The sequence below is a fragment of the Mirounga leonina genome, unplaced genomic scaffold (assembly GCF_011800145.1).
Source record: "Mirounga leonina isolate KUSES-001 unplaced genomic scaffold, KU_Mleo_1.0 Mir_100832, whole genome shotgun sequence".
In the NCBI taxonomy this organism is placed as follows: Eukaryota; Metazoa; Chordata; class Mammalia; order Carnivora; family Phocidae; genus Mirounga; species Mirounga leonina.
Window position 1 is genome coordinate 331,213 of NW_023270020.1, and position 19,118 is coordinate 350,330.

The window sequence follows — 19,118 nt, forward strand, 5'->3', positions numbered from 1 at the left end:
GTGGTAGTGCAGTTTTGAATATTCTGGTTATAACAGGTTGAAAAGGAAGATAAATGGAGTCTGTAGTCTAATAATTTTGAAATTTCGGTGGGCAAACTCCATTAGTTTCCAAGCCCTGGGAATAATCCCTCATGTTTTTGTTTTAAGATTTTATGTATTTATTTGACATAGAGCACAAGAGGGGGAGTAGCAAGCAGGCAAGGGGAGAGGAGAAGCAGGCTCCCCGCTGAGCAAGGGAGCTCAATGCAGGGCTTGATCCCAAGACCTTGTAATTTTGAACTGAACCGAAGGCAGACATGTAACCTGCTGAGCCACCCAGGTCCCCCTAATTCCCTCATGATTGATGGCTCCCTGATTTGAGTCATCTTTGTGTTTGGTTTTTGATGTTTGTTCTTTTTTTTCCATCAAAGATAGTAAGTGTTTTTACCTAAGTAGTTTTATTAACCTGCTTTTGCGCCTAGAATTTGGAAGTCCAGCAGTTTTTAGTATCATACTTTCTCTATCCCTTTCAGTCCAAGCTCCCAAACCAAGAAAGCATTGTTCCTGATGGTATAAATTTTTTAAAGAATGTTGTGTATCTCCTGGGTCGTGAGAATTTACTTCAATAGACAAGAGTCTCATCTGTATACCTTTCAGAGATTAATGCATTCCTTCTTGGAGATGGCTGTGAGGGGAGGTTCTCATAAACTCCTTAGACTAAGTACTCTAGTTTAATTGAGGGTATCCAGGAGGCACACTGTTAATGACTTCAAAGAGACAGTAAATGAATTTTCAGATCTACCGGTTTTCAGGGAAGAGTCATGGAGCCATACATAGAATGCTTTTGTTCTAGAACTTCCCTGAAATTTTAATTTTTTTTTTACTTTTCTTTGCCATTTGTACAGGCTAAAAATTTGTACAGATTATTAAGTCCTGCTACTTTTTTGTTTCAGTTTAACTTTCTTTTCTTGATTTGTACTATAAGCAGCAAGAAGAAACAACGCAGTCTTCTTAGCTGAGTTCATTGTTACAAGTTATGCTTTCCACATAACCGTAGCATACAGTTTTGCTAAGCCATTTGTCACAACATATAACTAAGATACTTCTTCCTTCCATTAACATGTTTCTTCTTTTTGAGCCCTTACTAGCAGAGTACTTACAGTCTGGATTTCCATTAACAGTCTGTGCATAGTGACTTTGGTGTTCTTTGAGTCTATGTCGGATTTCTCTACTTTGGTATTTCTTCTGAGTTCTCACTAGAATGAGGTTGTTGTTAACATCCATATTTTTAATAGGGGTCTATTCAAGGGAATATTCCATTCTAAAGCCACTTCACATATTTTGGCTTTTGTATAGGAGCACTCCACTCTCTGGTACCAAAATCTGATGTATTTCTGTTACAACACTGAAAGTTAAACAAATTTAGCAATTTAATCAATAAAATTCATTGTCTAACAATTTGTATGGGTTAAAAGTCTATGACTAGGCTGTCTGCTTTTTCATATGGCTATAATAAAGATGTGAACAGGGTGTTGTTCCTTTCTGGAACTCTGGCTGTGTTTCTGATTCTAAAATAATTTAGGTGATTAGCTGAATCCACTTTCTTACAGCTATAGGACTGAAGTCCCCATTTCATTGATAGCAGTCATCGGAGGGGCTGTCTTGGCTCCTTGCCACTGCTTGTGTTCCTTTTCATGCTTTCCATGTGGCTCCTGCAGCAACAGTGAATTAAATCTCTCAAACTTAAAATTCTGCTTCAACTCTCTGATGCCACCTGGGAAAGTTTTCCTTTAAGGGTTCATGTGATCTCATTGGACCCACTCAGAATTTTCAGTATGAGGTTTATGACTTTAATTATATCTGCAAAAACCTTATGGCATAAGCCATAATGTGACATACTCACAGTTCCAAGTGTGTGGATATCTTGCAGGGTGGGTAGGATGAATGAAGTGGCTGAGCAAGGTAATCTACTTATCACCACTCCTCTTTTACCAGTCCCTACCACTTGGGCCTAGGCACTATTATTTCATGGGCTCTCAGTTTCCTTCTTTAACTACCTCACCGGTAGCATACTCACCCTAGTGTAACACCTAGAACATGTTATTTCACTTTTTTTCATTGTCCAGGAGATAAGGTGTGAAGCTCCTCTGCATTTTGACAGTTTCCTACTTTCACAAGCCTGTTTCTCAAGAGGCTTCTCAGGGAGTCTTCTGCATCAGGCACATAGAATGTTGTTTGTTTCCTCAACTATGCAAGGAAAACTGTATTTTTGAAGTTCTAACAATGGAAAAAAATGGGCAACCAGATTACCCAAGGTTCTAAGTAGATTAATATTGAAAAGGATTGCACTAGTTTTTATAATATAAAATTGTTTACTGTTATATAGCTGCTGTTGCTAATTAAAATTTTATTCACTGAATTTTATGTGATCATATTTACCATGTATTAAAGTCATAGATAGTGACTTTACCAAGAAACATGAGGATTTTGTGTGCTTTCTAAATCCCGTGTGTGTGCATACATTTTATGTTTCTTAATTTGGGGTAGTGTTTTGACTCATGTTTGGTAGTGTCATTTTATGGTGATAAATGCAAAGTTAATTCTTTCTTCACTTGAACATAGTGAAGTATAAAAATGTGCTTGAAAGAGAGACTGTAAGTTCTTTGGAGAAAAACTGGAAGTATTTACTAGCTTAATCTTACCACAGCAATCTTGGGTCATGGGCTGTTGCATTTTAGCCCTGATTATTAACACTTAATGGTGTTCATTCATCTTTGAGCAAGTCACTTAATCTGCCAGGGCCTCCCATTTCCATATGTCCTAATAATAATGAAACCTCTCATTACAGTTTTTCAGAACACTTCCCATACATTCCCATTTGATCATCACAACAGTCCTGTGAGGTATGCATGGCAGATATTACTGTCCTCATTTTACTGACAGGAAACTGAAACTCAGAGGTTAAATGAATTGCCCAAGGTCACAAAAATGAATAAGTTCTAAATGCTTCTCTCTGACTTACACCTCTTAAGCAGTGCTTTTGCCTTTAAATGGTTTTGTATTTATGTTTAAGATGGATGTTAAAGTGATGTATTGCTTGATGTGAATTATTAAACATCAAAGACAAATGATTAAAAGCATTTAATAATTAATTCTGTAGAAGTGAAAGAAAACATTTTCTCATTTCTGTATGTAATTCAAGTGGGCATTAACTGAAAGTCTTTAAAGACTTTCTGCAACTTCTATTATTCTTTGGCCCTTATTGATCCTTTTTGTTTGTTGAATAATCTGTGTGTTTCTCTGATGGCCTAGCCAGTGAGACACAGTCACTGAGTTAGGCCCTGCTTTAGGTCAACTGTCAAAACCAGGACCAATAGCTAATTGAGTAGCTTTTTTTTTTTTAGGTAAGACTTTATATTTGTTGTTCTGCCAGAAGCCAAGGTACCAGATTTGTTTTGTTTTATTTTATGTTACAATTTTGGTAAGGATAATCTTATTTCTGTTCCCATTCATTTCATTCATTCAGAGTGATATTTACTGAGTACCATATGCTGTGCAAACCATTGTGTGATCTTGGTGAAGTCATTTAATCTCATGGGGCTGCGATTGTTTCACTCCTGTAGCTTTATTCTTTAATTGTGGAGTGGACTAGTAATAGGATTTCTTAAAATTGTTGGAACTGCCTTGGGATTGGAGTGTGGGTGATGGGAGGAGGCTAGCTGGGGGCTGAGTATCCTTAACGAAGTTGGTATGACCTGCCTCCACTAACCTCACCCTCCAGTGCTCCTGAGCAACTTCACTTTTATTCATTTTATCTGTCCACAGAGGTCTTTAATCAGTTATCTTCCCTCATCTATAGCCTTCTATCTCTGTTTTCATTTATGCCCCAATTCTTTGATAGCCTAAATTCACAGTTTAATTTCTAAATTCCCAGTCATATGTGGGGGATACTTTTGGAACATTACACCAGAATAGAGTGGGTTGATTTTTAAAGAGTGAAAGAAAGAAAAGAAAGGGAAGAAAAGAAGTATGTAGTAGTGTTAAAAGAAGAAAACTGATATATTTAAGGAATGTGGAAAAAGAAAAGAGATGGAACAAATATGAAGGAAAATGGTTGTTTTCTGAATTTATCGCCTCTCCTTAACATTTATAATTATCCCTTAAGATTTTATTTTCCTGGAGACTTTTTATGTAGACATTCTAAAAATACTTTTCTTCTGCAACTGCCTTATGTTTTTGTTTCTAGTGTTTCTTTACCCGTTAATTGATTAGGGTTGAGTAAAAGCCCTTCTTGTGTTAATTTTTGTTATATGAATCAAAAATAGATTCTCTTTATTTCCCTAATCTGCTTCAGTGTTTGAGAAAACTGAGGAGGATATATTCTGTTTTCTGGTGGAAATTAAATAACATTTATTTATTTATTTATTTATTTATTTATTTATTTTTATTTTTTAATGACATTTATATCATTTAAGAGAGTCATGCATGCCTACCTGAAATTTGTCATTTTAATTTTTGTGTTTTGAAGGAACTGATGCTACGCACATGGATGGTGATCAGATTGTTGTGGAAGTTCAAGAAACTGTTTTTGTTTCAGATGTTGTGGATTCAGATATAACTGTACATAACTTTGTTCCTGATGACCCAGATTCGGTTGTAATCCAAGATGTTATTGAGGATGTTGTTATTGAGGATGTTCACTGCTCAGATATCTTAGAAGAAGCAGATGTATCTGAAAATGTCATCATTCCTGAGCAAGTTCTTGACTCAGATGTAACCGAAGAAGTTTCTTTAGCACACTGCACGGTCCCAGATGATGTTTTAGCTTCTGACATTACTTCAGCCTCAATGTCTATGCCAGAACATGTGTTAACAAGTGATTCTATACATATGTCTGATGTTGGACATGTTGAACATGTGGTTCATGATAGTGTAGTAGAAGCAGAAATCATTACTGACCCTTTGACAGCAGACGTCGTTTCAGAAGAAGTATTGGTAGCAGATTGTGCCTCTGAAGCAGTCATAGATGTCAATGGGATCCCTGTGGACCAGCAAGATGATGACAAAAGCAACTGTGAGGACTACCTTATGATTTCCTGTAAGTCTTGGGTACAGTGATGGTCAAAGGTATTTTTGAGGGCTTTTATCATATATCAGGATATTTTCTTCACTTAAACTTATATAAAATTAAGATAAATGTCATAAGCCTGTGTGCATTATCGTTTTAGTCTGGATCTTGTTAAGGTAAGCCATAATTAAGAAAACTGAAGTGGTAAAAATAAAGTTATTTCTGTATGAGAATGGAATACAAAGATGAGAAAAGTTGGGGCACCTGGATGGCTCAGTTGAGTTAAGCATCTAACTCTTGATCTCAGCTCAAGTCTTCATCTCAGGGTTGTGAGATCAGGCCTTGTGTTGGGCTCCATGCCGGGCCTAGAGCCTAATTAAAAAAAAGAAAAGAAAAGATGAGAAAAATAAAGGCTGGAAATCATGAACAGTGTGATGATGTGATTAGGCTGTTACCTTATCAGAATCACCACCGAACGCTGAAAGGATTTCACCTTGAAAAAAAATCTTTTGTCTTTTATTATGCAGTCAGTTCTTTCCTTACTTTCTTCCGTACCACTACTCCTTTCCCTGCAAAGTAATGATCATATTTTAAAAAACAAATCATTACTGGCTTCGGAACTGTATTAGTGTCATGTCTTGAAATAAAGTGGTCATATACATAACCATAAACATTAATTTATGTAGACTTTTACACTAATTAGAGATTTAATGTCATTGGTTTCTATTCACTGCTTCTTATGGGATATTGCCTTTCTAGATTGTATTTATCTCCTTACCAACTAGCACATAATTAGACATAGTTTTGCTTACATAGTAGATATCATGATAATTGGGTTAGTAGATTCTCCGGGTAGATGTCTCCAATCTTTCTTTAATTTTTAGATATGTTGTCTACATCGGTGTAGTTTTACTTTATTAGATAGACCTATCATCTATCTGCTGGTTTAAATAACTTGGTTATCCTAAATTACCTGCTTATGGGATCATTTTGGTATTTGGAATCAAGTTTTATTGTATATAGACAGTTCGGTGTGTTCCTGTCACCATTACATACATGCCTTTTCCCCTTGTGTCTTTTGAGCACAGCAAAAAAGATTGGGTAAGTTTGGGGACAAAGAGAGTAGGTATTTATTTACCTCTTCTGTGATCTTATACTATTTATTAATGATACTTTTCTACATCCAGCTGAACTTGATAATGTCAAGAGCCTGGTTTAATAAATGTCCAGTAAATTCCTTCTCTGTATAAAATCTTCTTCCAGATAGTGTTGAAGTAGTCTAGATGATACTATTTCTTTTAAATTGATTATATCTTTCTTGAGAACAGAAAGATTACTTAGATATCTCCCCCATCAAACCCTGTACATACTACATATGAATTACTTGTTGAATGAACATATTCACTAACTTTATAGTTGAAATCCTGTGGATACCATGCCATCTAGATTAGGTTTTTTCATCATTTTACCTGATACTAGTTTCTAATTAATTATCAATTTGATCACAATTCAATAAAACAAGTTTCAGTGAATGGGTAAGTAAAATCTAAACTCTTATGTCTAATGTATAAAATTTGAGGATCAATAGAATTTATGGTTTATTGTTTTAAAACTTATTGGAACAGAAGGGATGCTAAAATATTTCACTTATATTTTTTATATACATATTTAAGTCATTCTCTTGTTCTGTCACAATTATTGGATATGCATGTAGCTTATCATTGTAAGCTTCCTATCAGGTGGGGTATTTTTTTAAAATATTTTAATAATTTTTTTAATCTAGTAGAACACAAACTAAAATTTTGGAATTCTAAAAATAAGTTGACAAAAGAAAATATTTCTGAAATATGAATAAGGATTAAGGAAAATGTCTTGATTAGGTTCTTAAAGTTTGTTTTGATATTAAGAAAGGTTTTTGTTCATTAGACTAGAATTGATGCCTTTTTATATAAGGACTCTAAAATGTATTTAGAAAATATTAAAGCAGTTTTATAATATTTTAAAGGAGATATTACCATGCACTGAAAGGAGGTAGCAATTAAATTTTTAGGGAGAATTTGATATCAAGAATTGTAACATATTACTTAAGACACTTAATTTTTAACCAGAGTCATGAGACATGCAAAGAAACAATAACCATGACAGAAACACAGAAAAAAATACAGTAAATAGAAACTCATGAGGAATCCTAGATAGTGAACTTATTAAAGATTTTAAGTCAGCTGTTTTATATTTGTTCAAAGAGCTAAAGGAAATGACTGTAAAGAACTAAAGGAAATTATGAGAATGATGTCTCACCAAACAGAGAATATCAATAAAAACAAACTTAAAAAAACTAAATAGAAATTCTGGACTTAGAAATTACAAAGACTGAAATGAAAATTTCACGAAAGAGCTCAAAAGCAGATTTAAACAGGCAAAAGAAAGAATTGGCAGATGTAGAGGTCTATCAGTTGATATTAATCCACTCTGAGGAGAAGGAAAAAAAGAATGAAGAAAAATGAATGCAGCTTCATAGACCAATGGAATGCCATCAGGCATACCAGCATCACAGTCCCAGAAGGAGAGGAAAGATGGAAATGGACTGAAAGAATATCTCAAGAAGTAATGGCTGAAAATTTCTTAAATTTGATGAAAAATATTAATCTATACATATAAGCTAAGAAGTTCGGTGAACTTATTAAATTGTCAAAAGACAATCTTGAAAGCAAGACAGAATTGACTCATCACGTTAAAATTCTCCTTCCTCAAAGATGTAATAGCTGTTTTCTTATTAAAAACATGTAGACTTCGAGGCATCTGGGTGGCTCAGACATTAAGCATCTGCCTTCGGCTCAGGTCATCTGAAGGGGCTAAAATTCAAAACATCTTAGAAAAAAAGAAAGGTGTAAGTATTCTCAAAAGTAATGGTTGTTGAGATAGGTCACCAAAGGCACAAGAAAAGAAAAAATACATATATTCATCATGTTTGAAGATGCTCTTGTTTCCAAAAATACTATAAAGAAAGTGAAGTGATAACAGAGAATGGAAGGATATATTTGTAAAGCATATATCTAAGTATCTAGGAACCAGAAGATATAAAGAATATCATTAGTCTTTTGGGGGATGCAAATCAAAACCAGAATGGGAGTTAACCTCTTCACATTCTTTCAAATGTGGTATTTTAAAAAGTTTGAAATAACAAGTTTTGCAAGAATGGGGAGATTTTGGAAAACTCTCAAAGTGGAATTGGTAATATAAAATTGTTTAGCCACTTTGGGAACATTTTGCAGTTCTTCAAGAAGTTAAACATTGAATTACAGTATGACTTAACACTGCTCTTAAGCATAAACCCAGGAGAATTAAAAACATACCCACAAAATAGTTACTATATAAATGTTCATAGCAGCATTATTTCTTTTTAAGATTTACTTTATCATCTATCTATCATCTATCTATCTATCTATCTATCATCTATCATCTATCTGTATCTATCTATTATCTATCTGTCAGAAAGCACAAGCAGGGGGAGTGGCAGGCAGAGGAGAAGTAGGCTCTCTGCTGAGCAGGGAGCCCAATGCAGGTCTCAACCCCAGGACCCTGAGATCATGACCTGAGCCGAAGGCAGACAATTGTGTAGAAACCACTTACTGATGTCTCAGGATATTTATTATCTAAAACTTGTTTGTTTTTAGACTTTAATTTTTAATGGCAGTTTTAAAACCACAGTGAGATTTTTCATGGTAACAGGACATTTAAGGTTTGTGGTTTTTTTAAGTTGCTTTTGTAATATTTCATTTGATAATTTTAGTAGTTGAATTATTGGGACACCTTTGCAAGGTGAAATTTTGAGGATGAATTTTACTTTTCTCTAGAAAAGGATTAGCTTTGCTATTCTCAGGTAATCTGACATTTTGAATGTGTTTTTCTAACATAATTTTTAATATTCAGAAGCACCCAGAAAGATCTTTTATAAGCTATAGGTAAATATGTAACATTTTTCAAGTTCCACGGTCATTAGATGTTGAGGTCTTTCAAGAGTTTTATGATAACCCACAAACTAACATTTGTATGAACATCTTGTGTGACCTTGTAAACACAAGGTATTAAGATTTTTCAGGACCTGCTTAGAATCACTTTTACAAAGTTTCCAAAAGAGGCCAACTTAACTGTAGTCTCAAATTCCTCAAACATGAGTCCTTTAAAAAGTTTTAAATTTATTCAGGACTCTCCTGCCTGATTTTCTGAAATCTGTGTCCTCTAATGCTACCTGTTTGACATTCCAAAGCCACCTTTAGGAAAATGACCGTAGCTCAGTCAGCTAGATATATATCAAAAAACATGTATTTAGCTTTGAAAACAAGATTAAGTATACATAAAATTAGAATTAAGGACATGATGCCTATTTTACCAACAAACTATATAAAACATAGGTAAATATCCTGATGTAGTTCAGAATATAGAGAAGGGATATGAATGTATCTATGTATTTATGTATAATTGCAAAGAGTTCAAATTTATGTCATTAAGCTCATCCTAGAACAGCTTATTTTTTTCACTTCTCAAGTTCTTAACCTGGTCTCCCATTCTTTAACCAAAGTCCTTGCCTTCTATGCTTTGTATATGGTTGAAGATAGCAGTAAGGATGTTTTACTGGTTTCTAAGCTTTAGTCCTGCCCTCTTTTCCCTAACAAGCTAACTACATTTCTGTTGATCTGCCCTCTAGTCTCAAAAGGAAGAGTGTTTTTCTTCTTTAATGTTTAATGTTTAAGAGCACAGGCAGGGGGAGCAGTAGGCAGAGCAAGAGGGAGAAGCAGGGGGAGGGAGCCTGATATAGGGCTCCATCCCAGGACCCCAAGATCCTGACCTGAGCTGAAGGCAGACACTTAACTGACTGAGCAACCCAGGCGCTTTAAACTTCCTAAAGAAATTAACATCCATCTTCCATAGAATCCTCAACCTACTGGAGTCTGACTCCATAGAGCATTCACTAAAATATTTTAACCAAGAGTATGAGTGACCTCCAGGTTAGTACAAGCCACTGCAGATGTTCCTCCTTCACTTTGTACTTGTCTCATGTTACTGCTGTAGACACAGTAGGATTTTCTGTATCTGTAAGATTTCAGTATGCTGTTATAAAGCAGTTTTATGCACATAATTTATTGGCAATGGGGTGGTCTTGATTTCTAAGTAAGAAACTAAGATAAAGTGTTAGTGTTTTCACTTTCTAATGTTGGCTTTTAAAAGACTAAATTCATCTTAATATTCTATGTAAGAATATTCTTTGTAATTCTGTGAAAGAATTTTGACTACACAAATGGAATTTTTGGACTTATTTAAAAATCTTGATGGGGAATTTATAGAACTCCTTCCAAGATGTCAAAATCTAACTTCTATCTTTATAAGTCACTGTTAAGGATTAAAGATGGATGTGCCTGGCTGGCTCAGTCTGTAGAGCATTATCCTTGGTCTTACGGTTGTGGGTTTAAACCCCACTGCATAGAATTTACTTAAAAAAAAATTTATGATGTAAAATTTAGTCAACTTAACTATCACCACAGCCTTAGCTGAATTGTGCTTGAGTCATGTTTATATTCATTGGATCTCTGCTAGTAGAAACCATCTAGCTAATTATATCATTTATTGATTTTTTTCAAAAATGAACATTGCCTCTAAGAAATGTAATTGAATACATTCTAAAAACTTCAGATATTCATTAAGGTTACTTATGACTTACGGATTTCTTTTGAATTCTGACTTTGCTAGTTATTAACTATGTGATCTTACCTCTGAACATTCAACTTTTCTAAACTGCAATTTGCTTTACTTTAAAATGTTAGTGGTATTTTACCACCTCCTTTATGACTTAGTACTGTTATGCAGTGTGTATAGTAATCAATAGATGGTAGGTATCTTATTAGTATTATCACATTTTAAAATAATCATCTGTTCATTGCTTTCCCACTGGATTAAAAACATTTTCTCTTATTTTATCACTTTTTTTAAGTTTTTATCTAAATTCCAGTTAGTTAACAGTGTAATTATTAGTTTCAGATGTGCAATATGGTGATTCAGAACTTACGCACATTTGAAACTCATCACAAGTGCACTCCTTTATACCCATCACCCATTTCCCTCACTGCCCCCCCCCCCCCCCCCCCCTCACTCCTGGTTGGATTATAAACTTTGAGTCCATAACTTTTTCATCGTTGTATTTCCAATACTTACCTAGCCCGAAGTCTGAGTTAGAGTTGTGATGCATTGTTGAATTGAATAAAACATTAATGTCCAACCCAAAGGATAAAATAGATCTAGCAGGGGAACAGCAGAAAGGGAACTAAAAGAGAAATGAGAAGCCTTGCTAGGTGAATTGAAGACAAAGTCTTTTTTGGGGAGCTTTGTGTCTCTTCTTCTCTGCTTGGTCTTCTAGGCCAGTTTTACATAGAGCAGAGAGAACATTTCTACACTCTTTTTCTAATGCACTCAACATCAGTAAATCCAACTTCTGTGACAAGTTAAATCATATTGGCTAAGTTTTCATTCATTAGTCTTCTCTGACTTTCGTTTGTGCCCAGATATCAGTGGATGGTCATAGGTGGATTGCAGTGGATAAAAGATTACATTTTATGGGAATTATGTTTTTGGTATTTATTCCAATCCAAGATTGTTACTTTGAGACATTATTTTTTACTTTTATTGGTTTCCCAAATGCTAAGCGTAGTAATATATTTCATTAGCTACTTTTATAAAGATTAAATTATGAAATATTTGTTCCATATCCCCTGAATCTCCAATGTTGTGAGTCAGGTGTGTCTCTGTTGGTAAGTAAGGATACCTTTTTTCCCCCCCAAAAAGCAAAAACAGGCTACGTTCATTAAGTTATTTGAGAATACTGTATATTTAAGTATACATTTGCTGCATTTGCCAACAATGACCCAGACTCAGTTTAGAAACTCAAGTTTGTGCCTTTTGTGTGTATTAGGTGTATGTGTCTGTGTGCAGCTTTAACTTTAAATAGTTTGATAGTAGAATTTACATTGGCCATTGCAGTGTATGTTTCTTAAAGCCATATTTTGATTTAAAAAAAAATACAATTCTAATAAAAGATAAGACCGGATAATGGTCAAAACACTAAGATAGTGCTGAGAAAATATATTAAGACCACGATTTTGGTGCTTTTACTATTAGGACGTTCTTCCCAGGGACTTTAATAATATAATAATCCTTTCATCTTAGGGGTAATACTGTATCTAAAGATACAGTATATAATGTCATTGTTTTTGTTAGTTCTTAAGGCTACCAGTAATTTGCTCTAAGTAAAATATTTTTTACCTTAATATCTCATCCCACTTTTAGAAGATTTGCAAAATGTATTTGTTGAATTTTCTACTTTTTAAAAGTCAAATTCAATTTTATGAGTCAAATTAGAGATTGTATTTGTAAAACACGTTTCAAAAAGATAGTATTTTATTTAAATGTCTCTTACTGTTATTTATGATGTATTTCTTCTCTTTTTAGTGGATGATGCTGGCAAGATAGAACACGGTGGCTCCTCTGGAATGACCATGGACGCAGAGTCGGAAATTGATCCTTGTAAGGTGGATGGCACTTGCCCTGAAGTTATCAAGGTGTATATTTTTAAAGCTGACCCTGGAGAGGATGACTTAGGTAAGAGGAGAGCTTCAACTGGATTTCTTTTGGGTGGTTTAGATTGAGAACATTTGAAATATTTTCTGAAGATAACTTTTTTTTTAATGTTTTTTGAAGATATTTATGTGAGAGAACGAGAAAGCACAAGCGGGGGGAGGGGTAGAGGGAGAAGCAGGCTCCCCCCTGAGCAGGGAGCCTGATACGGGGCCTGATCCCAGGACTCTGAGATCATGACCTGAGCCAAAGGCACACACTTAATTGACTGAGCCACCCAGGCACCCCTAAAGATAACTTTTAAAGAAGGATTTCCATATAGCAGTATAAAGTACATGAAATGTAATTAAGTCAAATGGGTGGAAATGAAGTTTTCAGATAAATTCTCAGAGCTGTCATCTTCCGTGGTAGGTGGCACCGTAGACATTGTGGAGAGTGAGCCTGAGAATGACCATGGAATTGAATTACATGATCAGAATAGCAGTATTAGAGTGCCAAGGGAAAAGATGGTTTATATGACCGTCAACGACTCTCAGCAAGAAGATGAAGATTTAAGTAAGTAGGTGCCGTTTTTATGGGAGAAAATTTCCTGTGTAGAGTTAATATTTTTTTTTTTGAAGATCTTAATTTATTTATTTGACAGGGAGAGAGGTAATGAGAGCAGGAGCACAAGCAGGGGGAGTGGGAGAGGGAGAAGCAGGCTTCCTGCTGAGCAGGGAGCCCGATGCGGGGCTCAATCCCAGGACCCTGGGATCATGACCTGAGCTGAAGGCAGATGCTTAACGACTGAGCCACCCAGGCGCCCCTACAGTTAATTTTTTTAAACTAATATTTGAAGAAAATAAACAGTACTATTGTAGATATTATTATACTGCCATATAGCAAAGAGGAACAATAGTGACTCTTTTTTTCTTTAAATATTTTATTTTATTTATTAGAGACAATGATAGAGAGAGAGCATGAGAGGGGAGAGGGTCAGAGGGAGAAGCAGATCCCCCGCAGAGCAGGGAGCCTGATATGGGACTCAATCCTGGGACTCCAGGATCATGACCTGAGCTGAAGGCAGTCGCTTAACCGACTGAGCCACCCAGGTGCCCTGGAACAATAGTGACTCTTAATGTGTGCTTAGGATGTCACTTTAAAAATAAACAATGGTGAGAGCCAAGAAGGTAATGGTTCACTGAAAAAATATTTAAATTTATTGCTGTGTGAAAGTAATTTAATAGGCATGTAACATTTGAAACTTCTATTGTTTGTCTGAATTCAAACAAGTATCTTTTCTCTCTGATCTCTGTAAACCTAGTCATAAAGTGTTCTACTAATTTTCTAATTAGATGTTACTGAAATAGCTGATGAAGTTTATATGGAAGTGATAGTAGGAGAGGAGGATGCTGCAGTTGCAGCAGCAGCAGCAGCTGCTGTGCATGAACAACAAATGGACGACAATGAAATCAAAACCTTCATGCCAATAGCATGGGCAGCAGCTTATGGTAAGTCACATGCAAGGTGGCTCAAAGGATTGCATGGTTCTGGAACATGAATTTGGTATTGAAAATGGTTTCTATAGCTTCAGATTTCAGAAATAGGAAGTACCGGGATAGTGACTTAAAGATGATTGTATAGTCTGCCTTTTGCCTTAATTTTAATAGGAATTTCCTTTGCCTGTATTATGTAAGAGATAAATAGAAATTTTTTATCTTGAGTGTATCTGAATTAAGACTTTACAATTTTGAGTGGTCATCGAGGCAGTTTGTGGTGCAAAATGCTGTTACATTTAGAAGCTGGGCTTTTTCTGTTGTCTAGTACATAAACCTGGATACGGAATTTGTCATTCATGAGTATCGTGGCTTTATGTTGTTGTAGTTAATAAAGAATCCCTAATACTTTATAAAGAACACTGTATAATTTTGTTTTTTAATACACATTGTTAGGTAATAATTCTGATGGCATTGAAAACCGGAATGGCACTGCAAGTGCCCTCTTGCACATAGATGAGTCTGCTGGGCTCAGCAGACTGGCTAAACAAAAACCAAAGAAAAGGAGAAGACCTGATTCCAGGCAGTACCAAACAGGTGAGGGTGCACAAGTTCCATAGTGCAGTGTGCTCTGCAAGCTCTGAGATTAAACCAGTATGTACCCACAGAGGTGTTAACGATAGCAATTTAGCTGCTAGATCATCATATGTAACTTTTCTGTTTTAAAGTGAAAAATAATTTTAAGATTTCAGTGATATTCATGAATGATTTCCTGAAATAAAAAGAAACAGGTTTTGAGTCAAATATTCAGGAGAGTAAAATCTCAAGATATTTTAGTTGAAATTGAAATAAATCACTAAAATATGTTATTTAACTCTAATGAACAAATTTAAATATTTTTGTAAGTATGAAGCAGGAATTATTTACCAAGAAGCAGGACAAATAGTTCAGTTGTCCATTGGATAATTCCTTTCCAGTATAATACTGTATACTGTTTTGCATATTAGAACTTTTTAGTAGGTATGGTTAAACTTTGTTAGCATAAATTTGGCTTGTAGTAATAAAACTGAAAAGTTGAATTTTGTTTTTATGATTCATTTTCAGTACATACCCAAATATATATGGCTTTAAATGTCTATTTTAAACTGGGAGTGATATTGGTGGTTACATTGAATGAAGTTTCTTGGCAAGATTCTCTTCGTTACTGCATTTTGCTATTATCTCTTGTATTGAAAAACAATGAAAAGAATGTTAACTCTTGGGAGTACTTGTCCGATAATATTCAGAATATACACTTTAAGTGGTTGAAGAAATCAAAATGGAACTTGGTTTGATCACTCATCTTCCTTTCTTTTCCTTTTGTAGCAATAATTATTGGTCCCGATGGACATCCCTTGACTGTCTATCCTTGCATGATTTGTGGGAAAAAATTTAAGTCGAGAGGTTTTTTGAAAAGGCACATGAAAAACCATCCTGAACACCTTACCAAGAAGAAGTACCACTGTACTGACTGTGATTACACTACAAACAAGAAGATAAGTTTACACAACCACCTGGAGAGCCACAAGCTGACCAGCAAGGCAGAGAAGGCCATCGAATGCGAGGAGTGTGGGAAGCATTTCTCTCATGCTGGGGCTTTGTTTACTCACAAAATGGTGCATAAGGAAAAAGGAGCCAACAAAATGCACAAGTGTAAATTCTGTGAATATGAGACAGCTGAACAAGGGTTATTGAATCGCCACCTTTTGGCGGTCCACAGCAAGAACTTTCCTCACATTTGTGTGGAGTGTGGGAAAGGTTTTCGTCACCCGTCGGAGCTCAAAAAGCACATGCGAATCCATACCGGGGAGAAGCCGTACCAGTGCCAGTACTGCGAATATAGGTCTGCAGACTCTTCTAACTTGAAAACACATGTAAAAACTAAGCATAGTAAAGAAATGCCAATCAAGTGTGACATCTGTCTTCTGACTTTCCCAGATACCAAAGAGGTGCAGCAACATGCTCTTATCCACCAAGAAAGCAAAACACACCAGTGTTTGCACTGCGACCACAAGAGTTCGAACTCAAGTGATTTGAAACGACACATAATTTCTGTTCACACGAAGGACTACCCCCATAAGTGTAACATGTGTGAGAAAGGCTTTCACAGGCCTTCCGAACTCAAGAAACACGTGGCTGCCCACAAGGGTAAAAAAATGCACCAGTGTCGACACTGTGACTTTAAGATTGCGGATCCATTTGTTCTGAGTCGCCATATCCTCTCTGTTCACACAAAAGATCTTCCGTTTAGGTGTAAGAGATGTAGAAAGGGATTTAGGCAACAGCATGAGCTTAAAAAGCATATGAAGACCCACAGTGGCAGGAAGGTGTATCAGTGTGAGTACTGTGAGTATAGCACTACAGATGCGTCCGGCTTTAAACGGCACGTTATCTCCATTCATACGAAAGACTACCCTCACCGGTGCGAGTACTGCAAGAAAGGCTTCCGGAGACCTTCCGAAAAGAACCAGCACATAATGAGACACCATAAAGAAGTGGGCCTGCCCTAACGATACTTCAGACATTTGTGGAGATGTTGGCCTTAAAGCAGTCTCATTTTAAAGCCAATCAGTCTCATTTACATGCAATACTGTATATCAATTTATGCTGTGTACAAATAGAATTATTGCTTCTAGTCAGCTTTTCTTTACATTTTACTAAATAGAGTGTTCTGGATTCTATTCAGTTTGTTCAGTGGCAAAAAGTAGCAACAGTCAAGTTGCTTTTAAAAATGAATCCCTGATTCTATCCTGAATTTTTTAGTCTTAGGAGTTTTACTATTTATTTAAGTATTTACTTAATTCACATTGATGGTACTCTTCTAAGACCATTTAAAGATACAAAAGAAACAACATAGGATTGGTAATTCTAAAAGTAATTACTTTGACTCACTTTTTCCTCATAAATCTTTCACATTAGTAGGAACATCTGCTTATAATAATAAACAGATTTTACTATTGAATCTAATCATTACATGAAAATAATTTCCTTGTCTTGCTTAATATTTTCAGACTACGTGACAAACTTTTCCATTTGAGTCTCTAGCATTGCTAAATATAGAACATTTGCTAGATTTGTGTTTAATTTTCATTTTATTTAACAGACAAAATATGCTTTCTTGTGACTTTCCATGTAGTACATCTTTTGTCAGCATAACACACTTTTAGAAAGTTACTGAAAGGTGTTGCTTATTCCTGTTACTCTGTGTAGTTTTGTTTTGGAATACTTGTGTTCTACAGACTAGACTTAACTGTGAACTGAGTTTTGGAATATTAGATAAATGGTGGCTCTTGGGCTGTTTTGCAACTGGATCTGTAAGTGTAGCCCAGATTTTATATGTGCCTGTGTGTTACTTGTTTTACATATTTACATACACAATCCCAAATTTAAGTCTATAATGAAAAGTATTAAATATACAATAAAATGAAAGAGCCAGAGATATATGAAAGAACATTTTGCAAACTTGCTATTCATAGAGATTAAATTAAACTTGAGGGGAAAATTGGAACATAAGGACAGTGGTATTTTTAAAGAGTGAAGGTATTTTCCTTAAATAATGTTTGGTAGTTGAAGAAGAGAAGGTATTTCTAGAGAGAATATTTTTATATAATTTTAGCTTCATACCTTACATTTTTCTGAGAAGCTGAATATCTAACCATAAATCTCTCAGTGGTCACTGAGAAACATGTAAAGGAAATGTCTTCTCACAAAGTAAAGAGGATTAAGAAGATGAATGGCTGCAGGGGATGGGTGCTAATTAAAATTGGCAAGTTCAGCCTGTTTTTTAATTTCTTAGTTAAAAAAACTTGAAAAAGATTTCACCTTCAAGTTAACTTTGATTAGAAGATATGTTTAAAGTATGTGATGAAAACGTGAGAATTCATTTGGAATATTACCAAGTGTTTCACAGTTCGTTTTTTTTTTTTTTTTGAGAGTTGACATATTTTAAGCAGTCAGTGAGTCATAAATACAAAATGAATTTAAACAGTTAATTAGAATTTGGTTTGTGTTAATATGAATTTTCAAAAATAGGAAATACTTTTAAAATGTTTACTTAATTTGGGTATTGGCACATACGTAGTGGCACATACAAGAATGGAAATTTCTCTTCCCACTTGATAGCTCCCTTGCAACTTCATTATGGTGCTTCCTTCTACTCTTACTGTAAAGTTTTTGCCTTCTGCCTTTTCTCTGTGCCACTAATACTCATATTCAGAAGTTATATTTATAAGGTTAGGAATTTAAATATTGGGGGTTTTGAAGGCTGCATTAATTTAATCTTTTTAAATCAAGTGCTTTGGGCACATAAGAATTTAAACTTAATGCCAACGAAGCAACAGGATGGATTTAGAACCTCTTAAGCCTTCTTGACTCCCCTGTATGTTTCACCCCATTTTTAGTATCCATTGTCCTGTTCTTAAAGAGCTTTATTTTCTGTGTGAGATCTTTTCAATTTTCTTTGCATTTGGTTTTTCCCTGGAGTAATATAAAAGGAAATGTTTAAATAAAAGTTTACATTTAAGAATTTTAAAACATTCTGTAAAATTAATACAGATAAATAGCTATTTAATTATATTTTAAAAAGAAACTGAAAGATAAAGAACACAACACTTTACATACTTTATATTTCTCTCATAGTCTGAAGTCTTACACAATTTTTTTTTTTTTTTTTAAGCACAATATTGAAACCTTTAAAAGGTAACTTAAGGATTTGGTCAAGTGAATATGATAAAACATTTGTCTTCATAAAGAAAACATGAAATTGTACTTACTGTTATGTACTGATATTTAGTTGCAGGTTGTTTTCATTCTTAAAACAATTTGATTAGCAAAGCTAATAAGTTTGGATGTTTTGGTTTAATGTTTTAAAGAGGTACAGATTTTTACAAGAGCATAAGTTATTGTTTTGTTGAAATAGCCTATTAAATATTATA

At 34.8% G+C, this 19,118-nt stretch overlaps 1 protein-coding gene across 6 annotated transcripts in view; it reads left to right on the forward strand.

Annotated features, from left to right (window-relative positions):
• The window catches only part of LOC118004353 (zinc finger X-chromosomal protein-like), a 55,010-nt gene extending 36,152 nt beyond the window's left edge, over positions 1-18,858 (forward strand). For 5 of the 6 annotated variants that reach the window (XM_034999049.1, XM_034996733.1, XM_034997503.1 and 2 more), the window contains 6 exons: positions 4,508-5,077; positions 12,545-12,694; positions 13,082-13,225; positions 14,005-14,160; positions 14,602-14,742; positions 15,511-18,858. In XM_034999049.1, coding sequence (XP_034854940.1) covers positions 4,508-5,077; positions 12,545-12,694; positions 13,082-13,225; positions 14,005-14,160; positions 14,602-14,742; positions 15,511-16,694 — 2,345 coding nt within the window. In that variant the 3' untranslated portion in view covers positions 16,695-18,858. The remainder of the gene's footprint in view (positions 1-4,507; positions 5,078-12,544; positions 12,695-13,081; positions 13,226-14,004; positions 14,161-14,601; positions 14,743-15,510) is intronic. The other variant, XM_034999660.1, reaches the window with a different exon arrangement.
• Positions 18,859-19,118: the final 260 nt, after the last annotated feature.